Below are 14550 nucleotides of genomic sequence, written 5' to 3' on the forward strand. Positions count from 1 at the left end.
TCAGTTTGGTCATACCAAGATGTAGAGGTTGTTTTGTTGACTTACCCTTAAAAAAAAAAATCCTAGCTCTGCCCCTATTTGTCAGAAATACTAAAATATAAATAGTGACCATTACGAGGACATTAAAGTCACTTAATTTATATGTGCACGTGAAAAGAACTATATTTTAAGCCCCATAATTTGCAACACGATTAATTGGTTGAAATGTCAATTTCATTATAAGCGATCGATCACTAATTAACCACGAGGAGTCTACCTTGTACATAAATTTATTGTACAAATTTATTTGATCGTGTGCATAGATGTACATGAAAATTTGATTATCTAAGCAACTAAATCTTCTGATAAAATCTATCTCCTCCATCAAGTGGAAGCAACGAGAATGAGTTGCGTGCACGCTTGTAGGCTAAAAAAGGGGTGGGATGTGAAGCTATTTAAAAAGAGATGTTTTTTTAATCTTTTTTTTTTAAATTTTCCTTTTTATCAATACGAAAGGTTTCTTTTTCTATTCTATTAATAGTTTTGGCATGTGCACCAACGAGTGTATATAACCAGCTCCGAGAAGTAACTAAGGACCAAAGAAAGAGAGAGGGAGATCAAAGAGTGAGCAAGGAGGGAGAGATGGTAAAGGAAGCTCCATTCGAAGTAGAAAACTATGGAGGCCTAGTTCGAGTCTTTAGCGACGGAAGTGTGAAACGTGCAGATGATCCCTACGCGAAGGCTCCTCTCAAAGATGATCTTGGCTCTGTCATATGGAAAGACTACACTTTTGATCATTCTTTCTCCCTTCAACTTCGCATCTACAGGCCTTCTTCCATTCCACCAAACAAGAAGCTATCCATCTACATCTACATTCATGGTGGTGGTTACTGTTATGGATCTCGAACCTGGACCATGTTCCACAACTATTGCCACCATCTTGCCTCCAAGCTTCAAGTGGTTGTTGTTGCCCCTGATTACCGTCTAGCACCTGAAAACCCACTTCCGGCAGCCATTGATGATGCCTTTACAGCCGTCAAGTGGGTACAATCTCAGTTTCTCTTTAAAGATTCAGCCTCTTGTCTCATCGATTCGGCCGATCCCCAACGTGTTTACTTGAGTGGGGACTCGGCTGGCGGAAATGCCTGCCACCATTTATCCGTCGGACTTGCGACCCTAAACATTTCGCCGCTGTGTATTAGAGGTTACATTTTGATTACCCCAGCTTTTGGTGGCGTAAGGAGAACCTATTCGGAGCTGTTAAGTCCTCTTAGATCTCTCACTAACATGGAAAACTTCGACTGCTTGTTCCGACTTGCGCTACCAAGAGGATCAACAAGGGACCATCCACTATCAAATCCATGGGGTCCGGACAGCATGGACTTGGCCTTGATCGGTATCCCACCAATGCTAGTAGTCGTGGCTGGCCGCGACGCCTTCCGAGATCGACACTTGGCTTATGTGCAGGCACTTAAAGGTATGGGAAGAGACGTGGAGATGGTGCTATTTGAAAGTGAAAAACATTCATTTACCTTGTTCCGCTCTGACTCTCGGGCAAACACTGAACTCATGGCTCGAATTATGAGCTTCATTGTTGCCACCGGCGGTGAGGCTGGCAAGACAAGGTCTCTGCTTTGATCGAACTTAGCAGTCTGAAATCGATCGCGTCTTCCATTTCCATATCAACTTCTTGTCTTACGTTTTCTGTATATGTAATATGTGTTAATTAGATGGGAATGTTCTTGTTGGTCTTTTATATATTAAAGAACATTTTTGGCAAAAAGATTCATTCTTCTCTGCCAGGCTGATCTTGGATACTGAATTCTTCATCTCATTCGACATATAGATCTTCTTGTCCATCCCTTGGCTTAGGCTAGTTGGAATAGTATGTCGGCTTCACCAAGAAATGCATAATAGTATCATTTTGCCCGTCTAGCCCGTGATTCGTTGTTGAATCACATCAACTATTGTTCCAATTTAAGATTTGATTTAATTCATGAAGCCAGAATCATCTAAAATTTGATAGCAAACCCTTCAATATGGTTGCCACACGAATACGCCATGACATGTAAAGCATAAATTATATTGCCTTTTCATGTAGGAAATACGCAACTTGATTTTTACAACGGCACCATGATATTAATTAATGGTGTTGACTTTCTCGAGGTGGTCGCGTCCACAAACCATTGTGTTTAACCTAGTTATATATATATATATATATCATCCGCTGATCTTCCTTATTTTTTTATCTTCACCTAGTCTTCTTTCCATTTTGTATTCTATATATTTTTTCACATATACGATATGCATATACAACATAGATAACGATGAATGTAGAGGTTCAGTGTGTCCAATGATCAGTAATCAAATAAAGATTTTATTCACCGACAGCCGGTTTTCCACGCATCGGTGAAACCACTTTTTTTTTTTGTACTGTAAGCATAGATGACAACATGGTAGATATATTAATCACTAATTAAAGTCCCCAAGAAAAAAACATGGTTGTTTTTGTTTTTTGTTAAAGCAAAACATGTGTTTCCAATGTTATTTGGAGCAATAATTGATTATTCCTTTTTCAATTGAATCATATTTAGATTTACACGAATTTGGAGCAATATTGATGTGATTCAACAAAGAATCATAGGCTAGACGGGGCAAAATGATATTATTAAGGATTTGTTTGTGAAGCCGCCAGATTGTTCCAACTGGCCAAGGGATTGTCATGAAGATCTCATGTGGAATGAGACGAAGAGTTCTGTGTCCAAGAAATATTGAAAGAATTTTTTTCTGCTAAAAATGTTCTTTAGTACATGAAAGAGCAACAAGAACATCCCCATCTCAACACTCCGGACACATATTACATATAAAGCAAATGTAAGACAGACAATATGAAAATAGTAGATAATACATTGTGGTACATGATCCAGGTCTGAGATCCAAAACAATAACCACCACCATGAATACAGATGTAGATGGGTAGCTTCTTGTTTGGTGGAATAGAAGAGGGAAGGTAGATGAGAAGTTGAAGGGAGAAAGAGTGATGAATCCATACGACAGATCCATCAATCTTTGAGAGGAGCCCTGGCATAGGGATCATCTACACGTTGCACACTTCCGACGAGTCGAGCTCGAACACAGTCTCTCGAGTCAAGTTCAAGTTGGATTTGTGAAGCTCGTGTCGAGCTCGAGCTTACTAAACATGAGTCAAGCCAAGCTCGAGCTCGATTTGGCTCGTGTACAACCCTACCAAAAAGTAAAAGGATGGCAAGTGATCTGACATCTATTTGTCTGTCGTCATAAACACTCACTTATCCAACTTCAACTCAACTTGTCAGTATGGTGAGTTGATAGACATTCAGTCCTAGTTTGAGATATAAAATCAAGCACACTGATATACAAGTTGAAGTGTAGTGTGGCCGTCACCTCAAAGCATAAGGATGGGGAAAGGGTGAACAGGACTGCTCAAACTAGGGATCGACCCATATCATAGTTCGGATTCAAGAAGTACCAAACCTTTTCCAAACTCAATGTAATGAATTCTTATTCAGACAAATACTCGGACCATATTTTTTGATAAACTGAATTTGGATCCGACTAACATATATGACGTCTCACATCCATGTGTAGAAATTCGGATTTACGTGCATGACATGCTTCTTGTTTCGATGCAGACTTAGTAGGGAGGACAGACTTAATAGGTGAGGACGTGAATCATGTGGAACAGGTCATCTTGTTTTATATTGTTTTGTTGAGAGTGAGTATGAGTCAATATAGTTTGTGTGCATTTACACGCCACCCATGATGTAAAAACAAGTATGATTTAGAGAAGGAGTACACTGTGATGCCACTTATGATTTAAACACAAGTCACTTTATGAAATAGACCGCTTAATATGAGTCTAAGCTTTCTATGCTGTTTTGTGTATATAACGAACGCAGCCAGATATAGACCCTAGTATCAATATGCATATTGACTTTAATGTCCACCTGTATCGTTTGTCATTATCTATCTTATATATGTACAAGAAGTGATGCAAGATAATGACTCGAGTATAAGATAATGTGGAATGGATAACAAAAGATGTATGAGATAAAACTATGAGCGAAACAAAAAAAACCAAAAACATTTTTTTGCAAGTTTTGCCTGTATTCAATCTCAAAACATTTTTTTGCAGTTTTTTTATCCATATTCTATTTGTATTAATCATTATACTTTTTTGTCATTATTAAAATAACTATGAAAAAATAGTATAACCAGCTTATGCTGATTCACCTACATTCATCCTTAAATAATGGGCTTACAGCAGCAGGAGGTTTGCATATATATATATATATATATATATACACGACACGGCGCCTCAGATAGTGAAAGACTGCCGAGGCGTCCTCCGAGTCTTCAGCGATGGCTCAATCGTGCGATCCGCGGAGCGGAGTTTCCCCGTGACCGTGGATGACGATGGCTCGCTCAGCTAGGAGAACCTCGCCTTCAACCCGACCCACTCCCTTCAACTCCGCCTCTACAAGCCTCGCGGGACCCCGGCGGACAGCCTGCTTCCCCTCGTCCTCCACTTCCACGGCGGCAGATTCTGCATCGGGTCCTTCACGTGGCCCAATTTCTGCCTCCGATTTGCATCCACCCTCCCGACGATCGTCGCCGCCGTGGACTATCGCCTTGCTCTGGAGTACCCGCTCCCGGCGGCGATCTACGACACCTTCGCCGCGGTCGACTGGCACCCCCGTCTCGTCGGCTCGATTGCGGATCTCCGGCTCGGGAGACTCCGCAGGGGCAAACATCACCCACCACCTGGCGGTCGGGCTGGCCGGAAAGGGCCTCTCTCCGGTGACCGTGCGAGCGTTCGTCGTCTTGATGCCGTTCTTCACGGGCGAGGAGGGAACAGCGTCGGAGAGGGAGTGCCCGGCGACGGCTTTCCTTAACCTGGAGGTCAACGATCGGTACTGGAGGGTTGCGCTGCCACGAGGCGAGACGCGGGACCATCCGGTGGCGAACCCGTTCGGGCGGCGGAGCGCGGACCTTGGTCCGGTGGAGCTCGGCCCGATTCTAGAGGTGGACTACGCTCGGGGGCTAGAAAGGATGGGCAAGCGCGTGGAGCTCGCTGAGTTTGAGGGAGAGCAGCGTGGGTTCTCCACCGTCGAGCCTAACTCGATGGCCGCCCGCGCGCTCTTGGATCGGGTCCAGCACTTCGTGAATGAGACTTCTTGATATGGATCCAGTTTTCATGTCTAAAATACGTTTTATGTCACGTAGAACTGCCAAAAAAGCATCTCAAGGTCTTTTCAATTTTGGAGATTTAAGTAAAATACTGTACACTTTTTGTGTTGTTAACCTACCCCTTAACAAATTCATTTTTCAAGCTTAAGGTCATAGACTGCAGTATGATACACTTTTTAATAGTTTTTTTACCTTTTATAATCCAAAACAATAACATCTATGAAAATAATCATAAAAATGACTAGCAAATTAGCAAAGTGTCTGGCGCCTGAGGATTTTTGTCATTTTGCAAAGAACAGATGATGCCTTCTGGAAATTCTTAAAACTGGAGGAGGAAGTACGAATAAAAGAAAAACGTAAATCAGAAAGTTGGAGGAGCGAAATTCGGGTGATTCTGTTGCCGGTTGTTCCTCAAAAGGCACGGATGTGCCGCTACGGGGTTTCCGGCGGAACGTTTTTCGCTCAGGTCCTTGGAAGGCTTTGCCGTAGATTTTCCCCACACCCACTTATCGCCGGAGCTCTCGCCGGAAATCAAAAACGGAGGCCGGACTTCTCACTCGCTCATCGCTATCTAGGCAGGGAGGAGGACGAGCAGACGCGATTTGACGTTTTCTTTTAAGTTTGGCGGGAACCGCGCGAAGAGACCAGTGCTCCGTCCGTTCTCCCCGGTTTTCTGGAACAGGTACGCATGTGCGTTCCGTGGTCTGAACTGTTACGGCCTAACTCGTTTGGCAATTCCATGGGATTTCTGCGTTTCTGCTTCTTCCAAGATTGGATCTGAAAACCTCAAGCTTTGATGTTTCTGAAAATCAGAATCAAGCCTCGTCTTTTATGCGATTTGTTTTCCGAAATTTAAGGAGATTATGGCTTACGTAACAATGTACAGCTAAAGTTGAGGAAAGATTTAATGGAAATTTCCGAACTAGTTTCTTACTTCCTTATTCTTTTCCGCTCAATGCAACCTGTGAAATCTGTTTCAATCAATCCAAATTCCTGAGTCGGAGAGAGCAAATCTGAATGTTTTTGTTCAAATAATGCTGAAACAAGAAATTGTAGCCTCAATCCTTACCAAAATTGTACAAAATTTTCAGTTTATCCCTAAAAACAGATTGTCAAAATGAGAAACTGATCATCTGGCCCTTCGTCAATGGTACAAAAGTCGATAACCGATATGAACAACTTAATGGGACGCAAAATCTGGTGCTAGAACGCAAGAGTTGAAAAAATGAATTAAGCATAAAAGAATGTTCATTACATTTGATTGCCGTTTTCCCAGATTTTTTTTTTGGTCGACCTTATTTTTTGGAGAGGGAAATGGTTGGAGCAATATATATGTGTTGGTCCATTGGCTCATATGAGACTATTCCTCATTTTTCATTTTAAAATTAGCAAATATTTTAGTATGGTATTAAATAAAATATAAAAAATGCTTAATATTCAAAAGCCTGTCGTTCTTTGATTTGCAGCTACTGAAAATATGAATCGAAAAGATGAAACTGCTGATTGGGCAAATCAGCCAAATCACCTATGCAGCTGAAGCTGAATTGGTTATAAATTGGGAAAACACTATTAAGGAGATTAATTTTAAAAATGAATAATAAAAAATTAACAGGAGAATTCTTAAAATGTTTTAAAATTATCTAATGACTAACAAGTAGGCACTCTTGAAGCGACCATCGACCAATTTGCCACCAAATTGATTAAAATCAGAATATTTAGTTCGAATATAGGTAGCTTTAAATGGCACGATTTCACCATTGTTTTTTACAGACAAAATAAATAATTCAAGGTTGAATGACTAACTGGCCATAGGTAGAGTCCTCAGTCGGGTCTAATGGGTTAGTCCAAATTAACAAGATTTATATCTGCCAGGCAAGTATGATGCGTATTGGGCGGAGATGCTCCAATTCCGATGACATTGCATGATTTTCTTACTTCTATACCTTTCATAAACATATAGAAAAATAAAATGGGTGCATGAGAAACTACTGTTTTCTCTGAAATTCCTTGCACGCTTATCTAATCGCTCATTTATAGATGCCTCTTCTCATTAACTTGCCCTTGTACTTTTTATCTGCTTTTATTGGTAACAGAACAAGTTTGATATTTGAAAGTGATCTAGAGCCTAACCGCTGATCAAGGTTATGTATGCATTTTCTTTCCTGGTTTCAGGCCATTATAGCTGAATGGAGAGGGTGGAAATTTTGAGGTTGGGGATATAAAAGCATCATATACACAATCTGTTCTAAGGAACAATATGGAATCTCCTTCCGACTCCAATGAATGCTGTAGTTCTAGCCCAAATGGCAGCGGTAAATGGAGCCGCTCCATGAAGAGGAAGGCTGAACAGGATGAGGAACTCGCCGGTCACAGAGTGGATGCGGTTGATGATTCGGACTGCTTTTCAGTTGCTAGGATTGAAATTGAGAATGAGTGCATGGTTTTGAGAGAGACGGTTAACAGCCAGCAGCAACAAATTCAGGAGCTTTGCATGGAGTTGGACGAAGAAAGAAATGCATCTTCTACTGCTGCAAATGAGGCCATGTCTCTGATCTTGCGCCTGCAGAATGAAAAGGCTGAGGTCCAGATGGAAGCTGTGCAGTTTAAGCGGTTTGCGGAAGAGAAAATGGCCCATGATGAGCAGGAGCTGCTGTGTTTGGAAGATTTGTTACATAAGAAAAATCAGCTCATAGAGTCGCTAAATTCTGAGATACAAGCTTACAGGAACAGATTGATGAGCTATGATTCGGATCAGTTCGATTTCGGGGATGCTAAGGAAGGTTCTTTCACAAGCGGGCAAAACGGAAATAGGAGAGATCGGGAGAAGCAGGAAAACGCAGATTTTCATGAACCAGAAGAATCAAATAGGTCCGTGTATTCAGAGGATACTCCAGTCCGTGGGCTGAAGTTCAACTCCTTTGCATACCCACCATTGAAATGCAGCTTGAGCGGGACTGAAGATTTTTCAGATGATGACGATCCATTGGACTTCGTGAACTATGTTTCGGGCGTACCTCATCGTGACAGAGGTCAAGTTGAGAATTTTGCAGACAGTAAAGGATTAAACACACCAAAAGGTTCGAAACATTCTAGGCATTTGTCTGCAGATAGCACTAGCGCCTGCTCTGTTGTAGTGAAGGAAGGAAACCAAGAATGTGTTGCAGAAAACACAGAAAACGAAGAATATGTTGCAGAAAACATGTTCACATCTGGCCCAAGTGAGAACCCAAAAAGGCTGAAAGAGTTTTCTACTCTTGAAGATTATTGCTGTTCTACAAATTGGGGCAATTCTGCTGACGATGCTGCTGATGATGCTAGTGACGTAATAGATGCTGTTGACTCCACACATGGTGCGGGTGATTCCAGGAAGAAATCAGATGAAAATGAAGGTTCGGAGGCGGAACAATCTCCATACGACAGCAAGGTTGAGAGTCCTACTTATTATACAACTGATGCGAACTTTTTCAATCTTCGACAGGACGATGGCCCTTTTGATTGTAAAGTTCAGCATGGGAAACCTGATAAGAAGTCTGGTATACCAAGAGATTCGTTAAAACGGACCAACATGGGAGGCAGAGATATTGCTAAGAAGCTATACTCAAGTCTTCAGTCCCTCGAGGCAGACATGGAATCGATGAGGGAAATAATCATGTCCATGCAGGCAGACGATTGCATCTGATAGCTAGCCAGATACTTCTTGTTGCCCAACTTTTTCGAAGACACTCTGTTAGTGGCATCAATTCAGACAGGCATATAGCTTTATTTTTGTGACCCTCTCATTTGCTGGGCCTGTCATTTTCATCTTTGACATGATATGCGCTTCTTGTGACAGTATTAAGAACTCTTGGCCTCAGTCTTCCAACTTGTAGATAACAGCAGTATCTATATCCGTCTGGTGAAGACAGACAAATTTGTAGTTTGGCTATTGATTTCTGATTAAGATGTGCAAAATAAATCAATTCATACTGATTCAGTTCAACAAATATAAACTAGCTTTTCTTGTATGAACTGACTCTTTATATTCTTCGGAAAAGAATTGATCATCTCTGTTAAGGACATTGGAAGCATTGGTAAATAATAGATCGATTCTCCTGTATTGATAGGGACTTCATTAAAGAGTTGTGAGGAGTTCGAGGAAGAAAGAGATCACGATCTACCAATTTGTTACAGTCAGTATATTTTGCCGTATTTCGTTTCCATTTATGTATTTTCTTCTCTTGTATATCTCCTTTGATCGAGGTAAAATCACAAAATGTATTGATGTAATATCATTCAAGCCTGATGCAAGGTATAGAAAAATCCTTTTAATTTCCTGCTTTCCCAAATCTAAATTAGGGGGCAATCCAACAGCTAACCAAGAAGCCAAAAAAGTTTGATTGTTCTTACGATTCTCTCTATCAATATGTGAAAGTGGACATTAGAATCATATTAAGAGCTACATAAATAATTAGATCCTTAATGTGAGTGAATCCCTTGAAGGTGATTTTGTATAAATAATTCTGACATTGTAAAAATTATTAGAAGAAACGTTATACATTAACGACATTTGATACATATTATCGTCCTTCCTTATGGCAGGCCACTTCAGTGCACTGTATCTTCTGAAAGATATGTCTGTAACAGAGTGGCTCCATATGAGGGTGTGTAAGCAGGAAGCGTTGGGTCTAAGTCACAGAGGTAAGTGGGGAAGGCCCACGTACCCATACTGGCGTACCGGTACGGCAAAACGGGAGGTACGACAGGGTATGTTTGGATCTATTTCGAGTCAGAACCGATCCAAACCACAAAAAAAAAATATTGTCTTAGTCGATTTATGTTTTTTTAATGAGATTATATGTAGGAACTATGAAAGGAACATTGTCTTAATGATGTGATGATGTCAATTTTACTTTTTGGAATTCAAAATATATAATTGTCGCCGTAACGCCATACCAAGATTGGTGAAAATGTTGTCCTCATACCAATACCAGCACCGGTACTCGTACTTATGTGACATAGCTTGGGTCCATACAAAAGCTAATAGGATAATAATTAGATTCCTCCATAACCAAGTTGATAATTGGCCAGGTTAAAGTTGGGAAGAACTTGTAAAGTTTTCTTGAAGTTCAGGACTAAGTTTCTTCTTTTAAAAAATTTCTAATTATTAAATCATACTCTAAACAGGAAGAAGTTTTCTTGAAGTTCAGGACTAAGTTTCTTCTTTTAAAAAATTTCTAATTATTAAATCATACTCTAAACAGGAAGAAACTTTCTAGCAGTTGAATCACAAAATAGAGACTACGCTAATATATTATCTAATATTCTTAGGAAACTTTCATCAAAAGGCAATCTGTCTAGTGGAAGCTGTGAATTTTGAGAGGCATAATGAAATTTTCCTGAATGGATCAGAATTTGTGAACCCAGGCTTCGGCTCTCGCCCAAGCAGTGGAATAACCCTCTTGGTCACCCGGAAATACTGCAATAATGGCAGCTACAGGCAGACGAAGTCATGCCCAGATGACACGGAAAATTGGAAAACCAGTTGCCACTATATGGACTAGCTCCTAATTGTTCTTTTTCAAGAGAACTTAAAAGGCAGTCCAAGTCAAGCAAAGCAAACATTATCAGCCTAGTACAATTATATGTATGATGAATTGATAGTCGGATTTAAAGACAACATTTATATTTATAGTGCTCTTAGAACATAACATAGTTCTTAAATCATGTGTTTTAGAAGGACATACTTCAACAAACAATGCATTTCTTACCAAACGCCTTACAAGAATATGAATATATGACTCATCGAGAACAGTTATGTAGACAAGTGTCCAAACCTCTTTTATTTCTCATACAAATTTTCTCGATTTCAAGAAAACATAGGATTTCGTTCTTAATTGGTTGTTTTCGTAACAATAACAAGTTGTTACTGTTTCATGAATCTGTTCCAAAAATTAAGGTAGATTCATAGAGTACTGTGTTTGCATGGTCCGTGAATCTATCCAAATTGATTCAGAAAATAGTAACAACTTAAACTTGTTATTGTTGCCAAACATGCTATAAGGGATCACCTTTTTATTATCTAAAAGATCTACATGAAGTCTTCTTCCTTCCCTTCCCAAAAGCATGTTTAATAGCTCACAATCAAAGTCTACTAAACAGACGAAATTATCTCCTGCCCGTACACCAACATACCCTAACCATTAAACAAGGTAAAAGTTTTCCAAAGAGAATTCCAAACGCTTTACACCTTCACTTTCTAAAATTTCTAGAACAAAAGCATAGTTGGTGAACTTGCCCATCTAAGTCATGAGTCATCTAAGTCGGTTAGAATCATCCATTTATTGGGTCACTAATCAAGTCTGATAAAGTCAGATGGGATCATCAACTAATTATATATTTCTTTTGCAATGTGTGTTGTTGAATCCTAAAGTTTGTTATTTTTTTATTTGTAAAATGTCATAAACTTTATTGAATATACACAAAAACTCATATTACATATTATCTAGTTTTAGTTGATGAAAAATCATCAACTAATAATTATATGTTTCTTTAGACATGTGTTGTCGAATACTAAAGTTTGTTATTTTTTTTATTTGCAACATGTTATCAACTTTATTGAATATACACAAAAACTCATACTACATATTATCTAGTTTTAATTGATGAAAAAATCAAACGTAAATTTCTCACAAACTTACCTTCTTTATTTATTTACAGAAAAAAAATGTACTACGAAAATTTATGACTGAACTCAACCAAGTCACCAACTCAACTCTCTAACCTAGTGACCTAGTGTTTAGCCAGTTTAAGTCTAAATTATGGGTTTGAACAAAAGTTGGCCTCATGGGTCTACTAATGTTCATTGGCAAAAAAACAAAATAATCAATCAGTCTTTTCTTACACCAGTGCCCTAAAAGGACACCAAAAAATCAGGAAACGTCCACTAACTTCAACTCGAAACAACTGGAGAATGTTTGCTTCAGTCCTGTCATTCATCCAGTATATTTCTTCCTGTCCTTTCTTATCAGAAGTACTTAACATAGGATTCTCATGTATCATCAATCAGTATACTATTTTTATTGATCGTAAGGTCCCACTCTTTAACTAGCCAGCATGTGGACATAGTTAACTCACCATTCCCAAAATTTTTCAAATTGCATAATGGATGCTTGATCCACCTTGTTACTTGAATTGTTAGTACTTATTTTCTAAAAATAACATGAAAAAGAGTTAAATAAAAATATTTTAAAAATAACTAAAAACTCTGGCAGTGGCTCTTCAAATTGGTTGACACTGCTTTGAGTTCCGGCAGAGTTTATTCTAAAAGGCAAACAGATAAATGTTCGTCAAAATCTAGATATAGCATAACTGGTTAGACAGGTGGCGAAGTAGAGATGTGTAGCTATTTTAATTCCCGTGGGCATTGTGCTCTTGCACCCATATTGAAACTGGTCGAGCTGGTGGTATGAGAAAGATGTATTGCCAATTCAATTCTAATGGGCGCTATGCTTTTGTATCATATTATAGACACGAAAGTAAACCTACATCTTATATCAACATGCACCCCAACCACATATTTTTTTATGCAAATTCAAAATATTTTTTTTTTTATCTTTGTCTCTTTCTTTCTTTATTATAGTAATAAAAGTAAAAATAAAGGTAAAATTGAGCCAAGAAACAAGCTAAAAATTATATATAATATGCATACATTTAAACGAAGCTCTTTTCTCAATCCTCTCACTCACTATTATAAGTCTGAATCGGAACAATTCAATCGTTTATGGGCAATTTTTTTGCAAAATGGAAATATACTTTCGACTTGAGGAAAGTTAGTACATCGAGAATATAAAATGTCACATTTTTGGGAGTAGGTTAGCAGTGTGAGTGTTGAAAACAATAAATAGTAATACTATATAGGAATTATGCTTAATATAGAAAATCCAAACGAAATTTTCTTTAAGAAAGGGCCACACGCACGTTGAGATGGGACCCACAGGGGCAGTGCTAAATAAGATGTGCCGGCAAGAGTTCCGGTCATCAACAAGAAGAACTTTATTGAAAGTAACTTTTATTATCTTTTGGTCATCAAGATCTTCAGTAACGGCTGCCATTTCCATTTTTCTTATGTGATTCCTGTTTTTCTAATAAATGTTTTAAAAAAAGATCCGCCATTAACATGATAGTGATGATTTTTTAAACTAAAATACAATTATATTCGTTTATTTTGCTTAGGGAGAGGGTTCTAATTTAGAAAAATCAAACCGAGTGTTAAAAAAGAGGTTATTTGTTATGAATTTCCATTTTTTTATAACACACAGCCTCATTGGCGTGTGTGTTTACAGAGAAAAGGGGATGATAGCCCTTTAAGCAAAATATTATTGAGAAGATAATGTGGGGAAGCATAATTTTAGCAAAAGTAAGGTTTCCTCCTAGTACACATAAAAAATGTAAGCCTAAATTGGGATAATACGTTAATGATAGTACTCAAATAGAAAAATCTAAAGTCCGAACTTTTGTATAATAATAGTTTTGAACGATAGAATTTTGTTTTGCAAAGTAATATCTCTTTGTCCCCTTAGGTTTAGAGAATTTGTTGAAACCCCCTTCCTTTTTTTCTTTTTGCAAAACTAGACATTTTTATTTTTTGCAACCACGACATCCGGCCTCACACATGAGCGTGTCAAAATATATATATATATATATATATATATCGAGCCCCCTCTCTTGACTCGAATTTGTGGACGTAGAGCGCGTGTTTGACTTGGTACTCCAATTTTTGATAATTGTAAAATACTTTTACAATTAAGTGCCTATTAAAGTATATTAAAATCACATGGCCATGAGTCCGTGCATCAACTCATTAACTTTACTAAACCTGTACACAAATGTTTATGCTACATGTTATTCAGTTTTATGTGAGAAGAAAAATCAAACATGAAGTCTCATATATTCACTTTATTTTAAAAAAAAAAAACTCGACAAAGGGAGTCTCGCCAGAGTGTGCAAGTAGGCTTGGGCATCGAGATGACCCGATAAAAGTCGGCTAAGCCGGCCCGATACCTGAAACTCAAGATTCAAGCGCTAGAGAGAGACTCAACATCTTCACCGCTTCATTGAGCCGATAAAATAAGAAATATATAACAAAATTTGGGGACAAGAAGTCCCCTAAAGACTCAACATCTTGACCGCCTCGTTGAGGTTGGGATGAGAGAGAGAATGTCTTCGTAATGCAGCAAACACGGGCTTTCAAAACTTTGGTTTTGAAGGTGCGAGAAGTCGATTAGAATTGAACTCAGTTTCCGGGGTTTCATATCATTTGAAAAAAATTGGGCACCTTACGCTAAATGTTGCAAAACGTGAGGG

General features: G+C 38.7%; 3 protein-coding genes across 3 annotated transcripts; all 3 read left to right on the plus strand.

Moving 5' to 3' along the window:
* The first annotated feature begins 583 nt into the window (after positions 1-583).
* On the plus strand, positions 584-1708 carry LOC116266999 (probable carboxylesterase 15). Its single transcript, XM_031648547.2, has one exon. The coding sequence runs from the start codon at positions 622-624 to the stop codon at positions 1615-1617; it is 996 nt and encodes a 331-aa protein (XP_031504407.1). The 5' UTR covers positions 584-621; the 3' UTR covers positions 1618-1708.
* A 2544-nt stretch (positions 1709-4252) lies between these two features.
* LOC116246174 (probable carboxylesterase 15) lies at positions 4253-5204 on the plus strand. The gene has a single exon (XM_031617896.2). The coding sequence runs from the start codon at positions 4429-4431 to the stop codon at positions 5197-5199; it is 771 nt and encodes a 256-aa protein (XP_031473756.1). The 5' UTR covers positions 4253-4428; the 3' UTR covers positions 5200-5204.
* Positions 5205-5751: 547 nt separating this feature from the next.
* On the plus strand, positions 5752-9419 carry LOC116246172 (myosin-binding protein 7-like). Its single transcript, XM_031617895.2, has 2 exons — positions 5752-5890; positions 7381-9419. Exon 2 carries the CDS (start codon positions 7466-7468, stop codon positions 8885-8887), a length of 1422 nt encoding a protein of 473 aa, XP_031473755.1. The 5' UTR covers positions 5752-5890; positions 7381-7465; the 3' UTR covers positions 8888-9419.
* The last annotated feature ends 5131 nt before the right edge of the window (positions 9420-14550 follow it).

Source organism: Nymphaea colorata, chromosome 1 (genome assembly GCF_008831285.2).
Source record: "Nymphaea colorata isolate Beijing-Zhang1983 chromosome 1, ASM883128v2, whole genome shotgun sequence".
In the NCBI taxonomy this organism is placed as follows: Eukaryota; Viridiplantae; Streptophyta; class Magnoliopsida; order Nymphaeales; family Nymphaeaceae; genus Nymphaea; species Nymphaea colorata.

Coding starts and splice junctions, on each gene's coding strand:
- LOC116266999 (XM_031648547.2), top strand. CDS start 622: ATGGTAAAGGAAGCTCCATTCGAAGTAGAAAACTATGGAGGCCTAGTT.
- LOC116246174 (XM_031617896.2), top strand. CDS start 4,429: ATGACGATGGCTCGCTCAGCTAGGAGAACCTCGCCTTCAACCCGACCC.
- LOC116246172 (XM_031617895.2), top strand. CDS start 7,466: ATGGAATCTCCTTCCGACTCCAATGAATGCTGTAGTTCTAGCCCAAAT.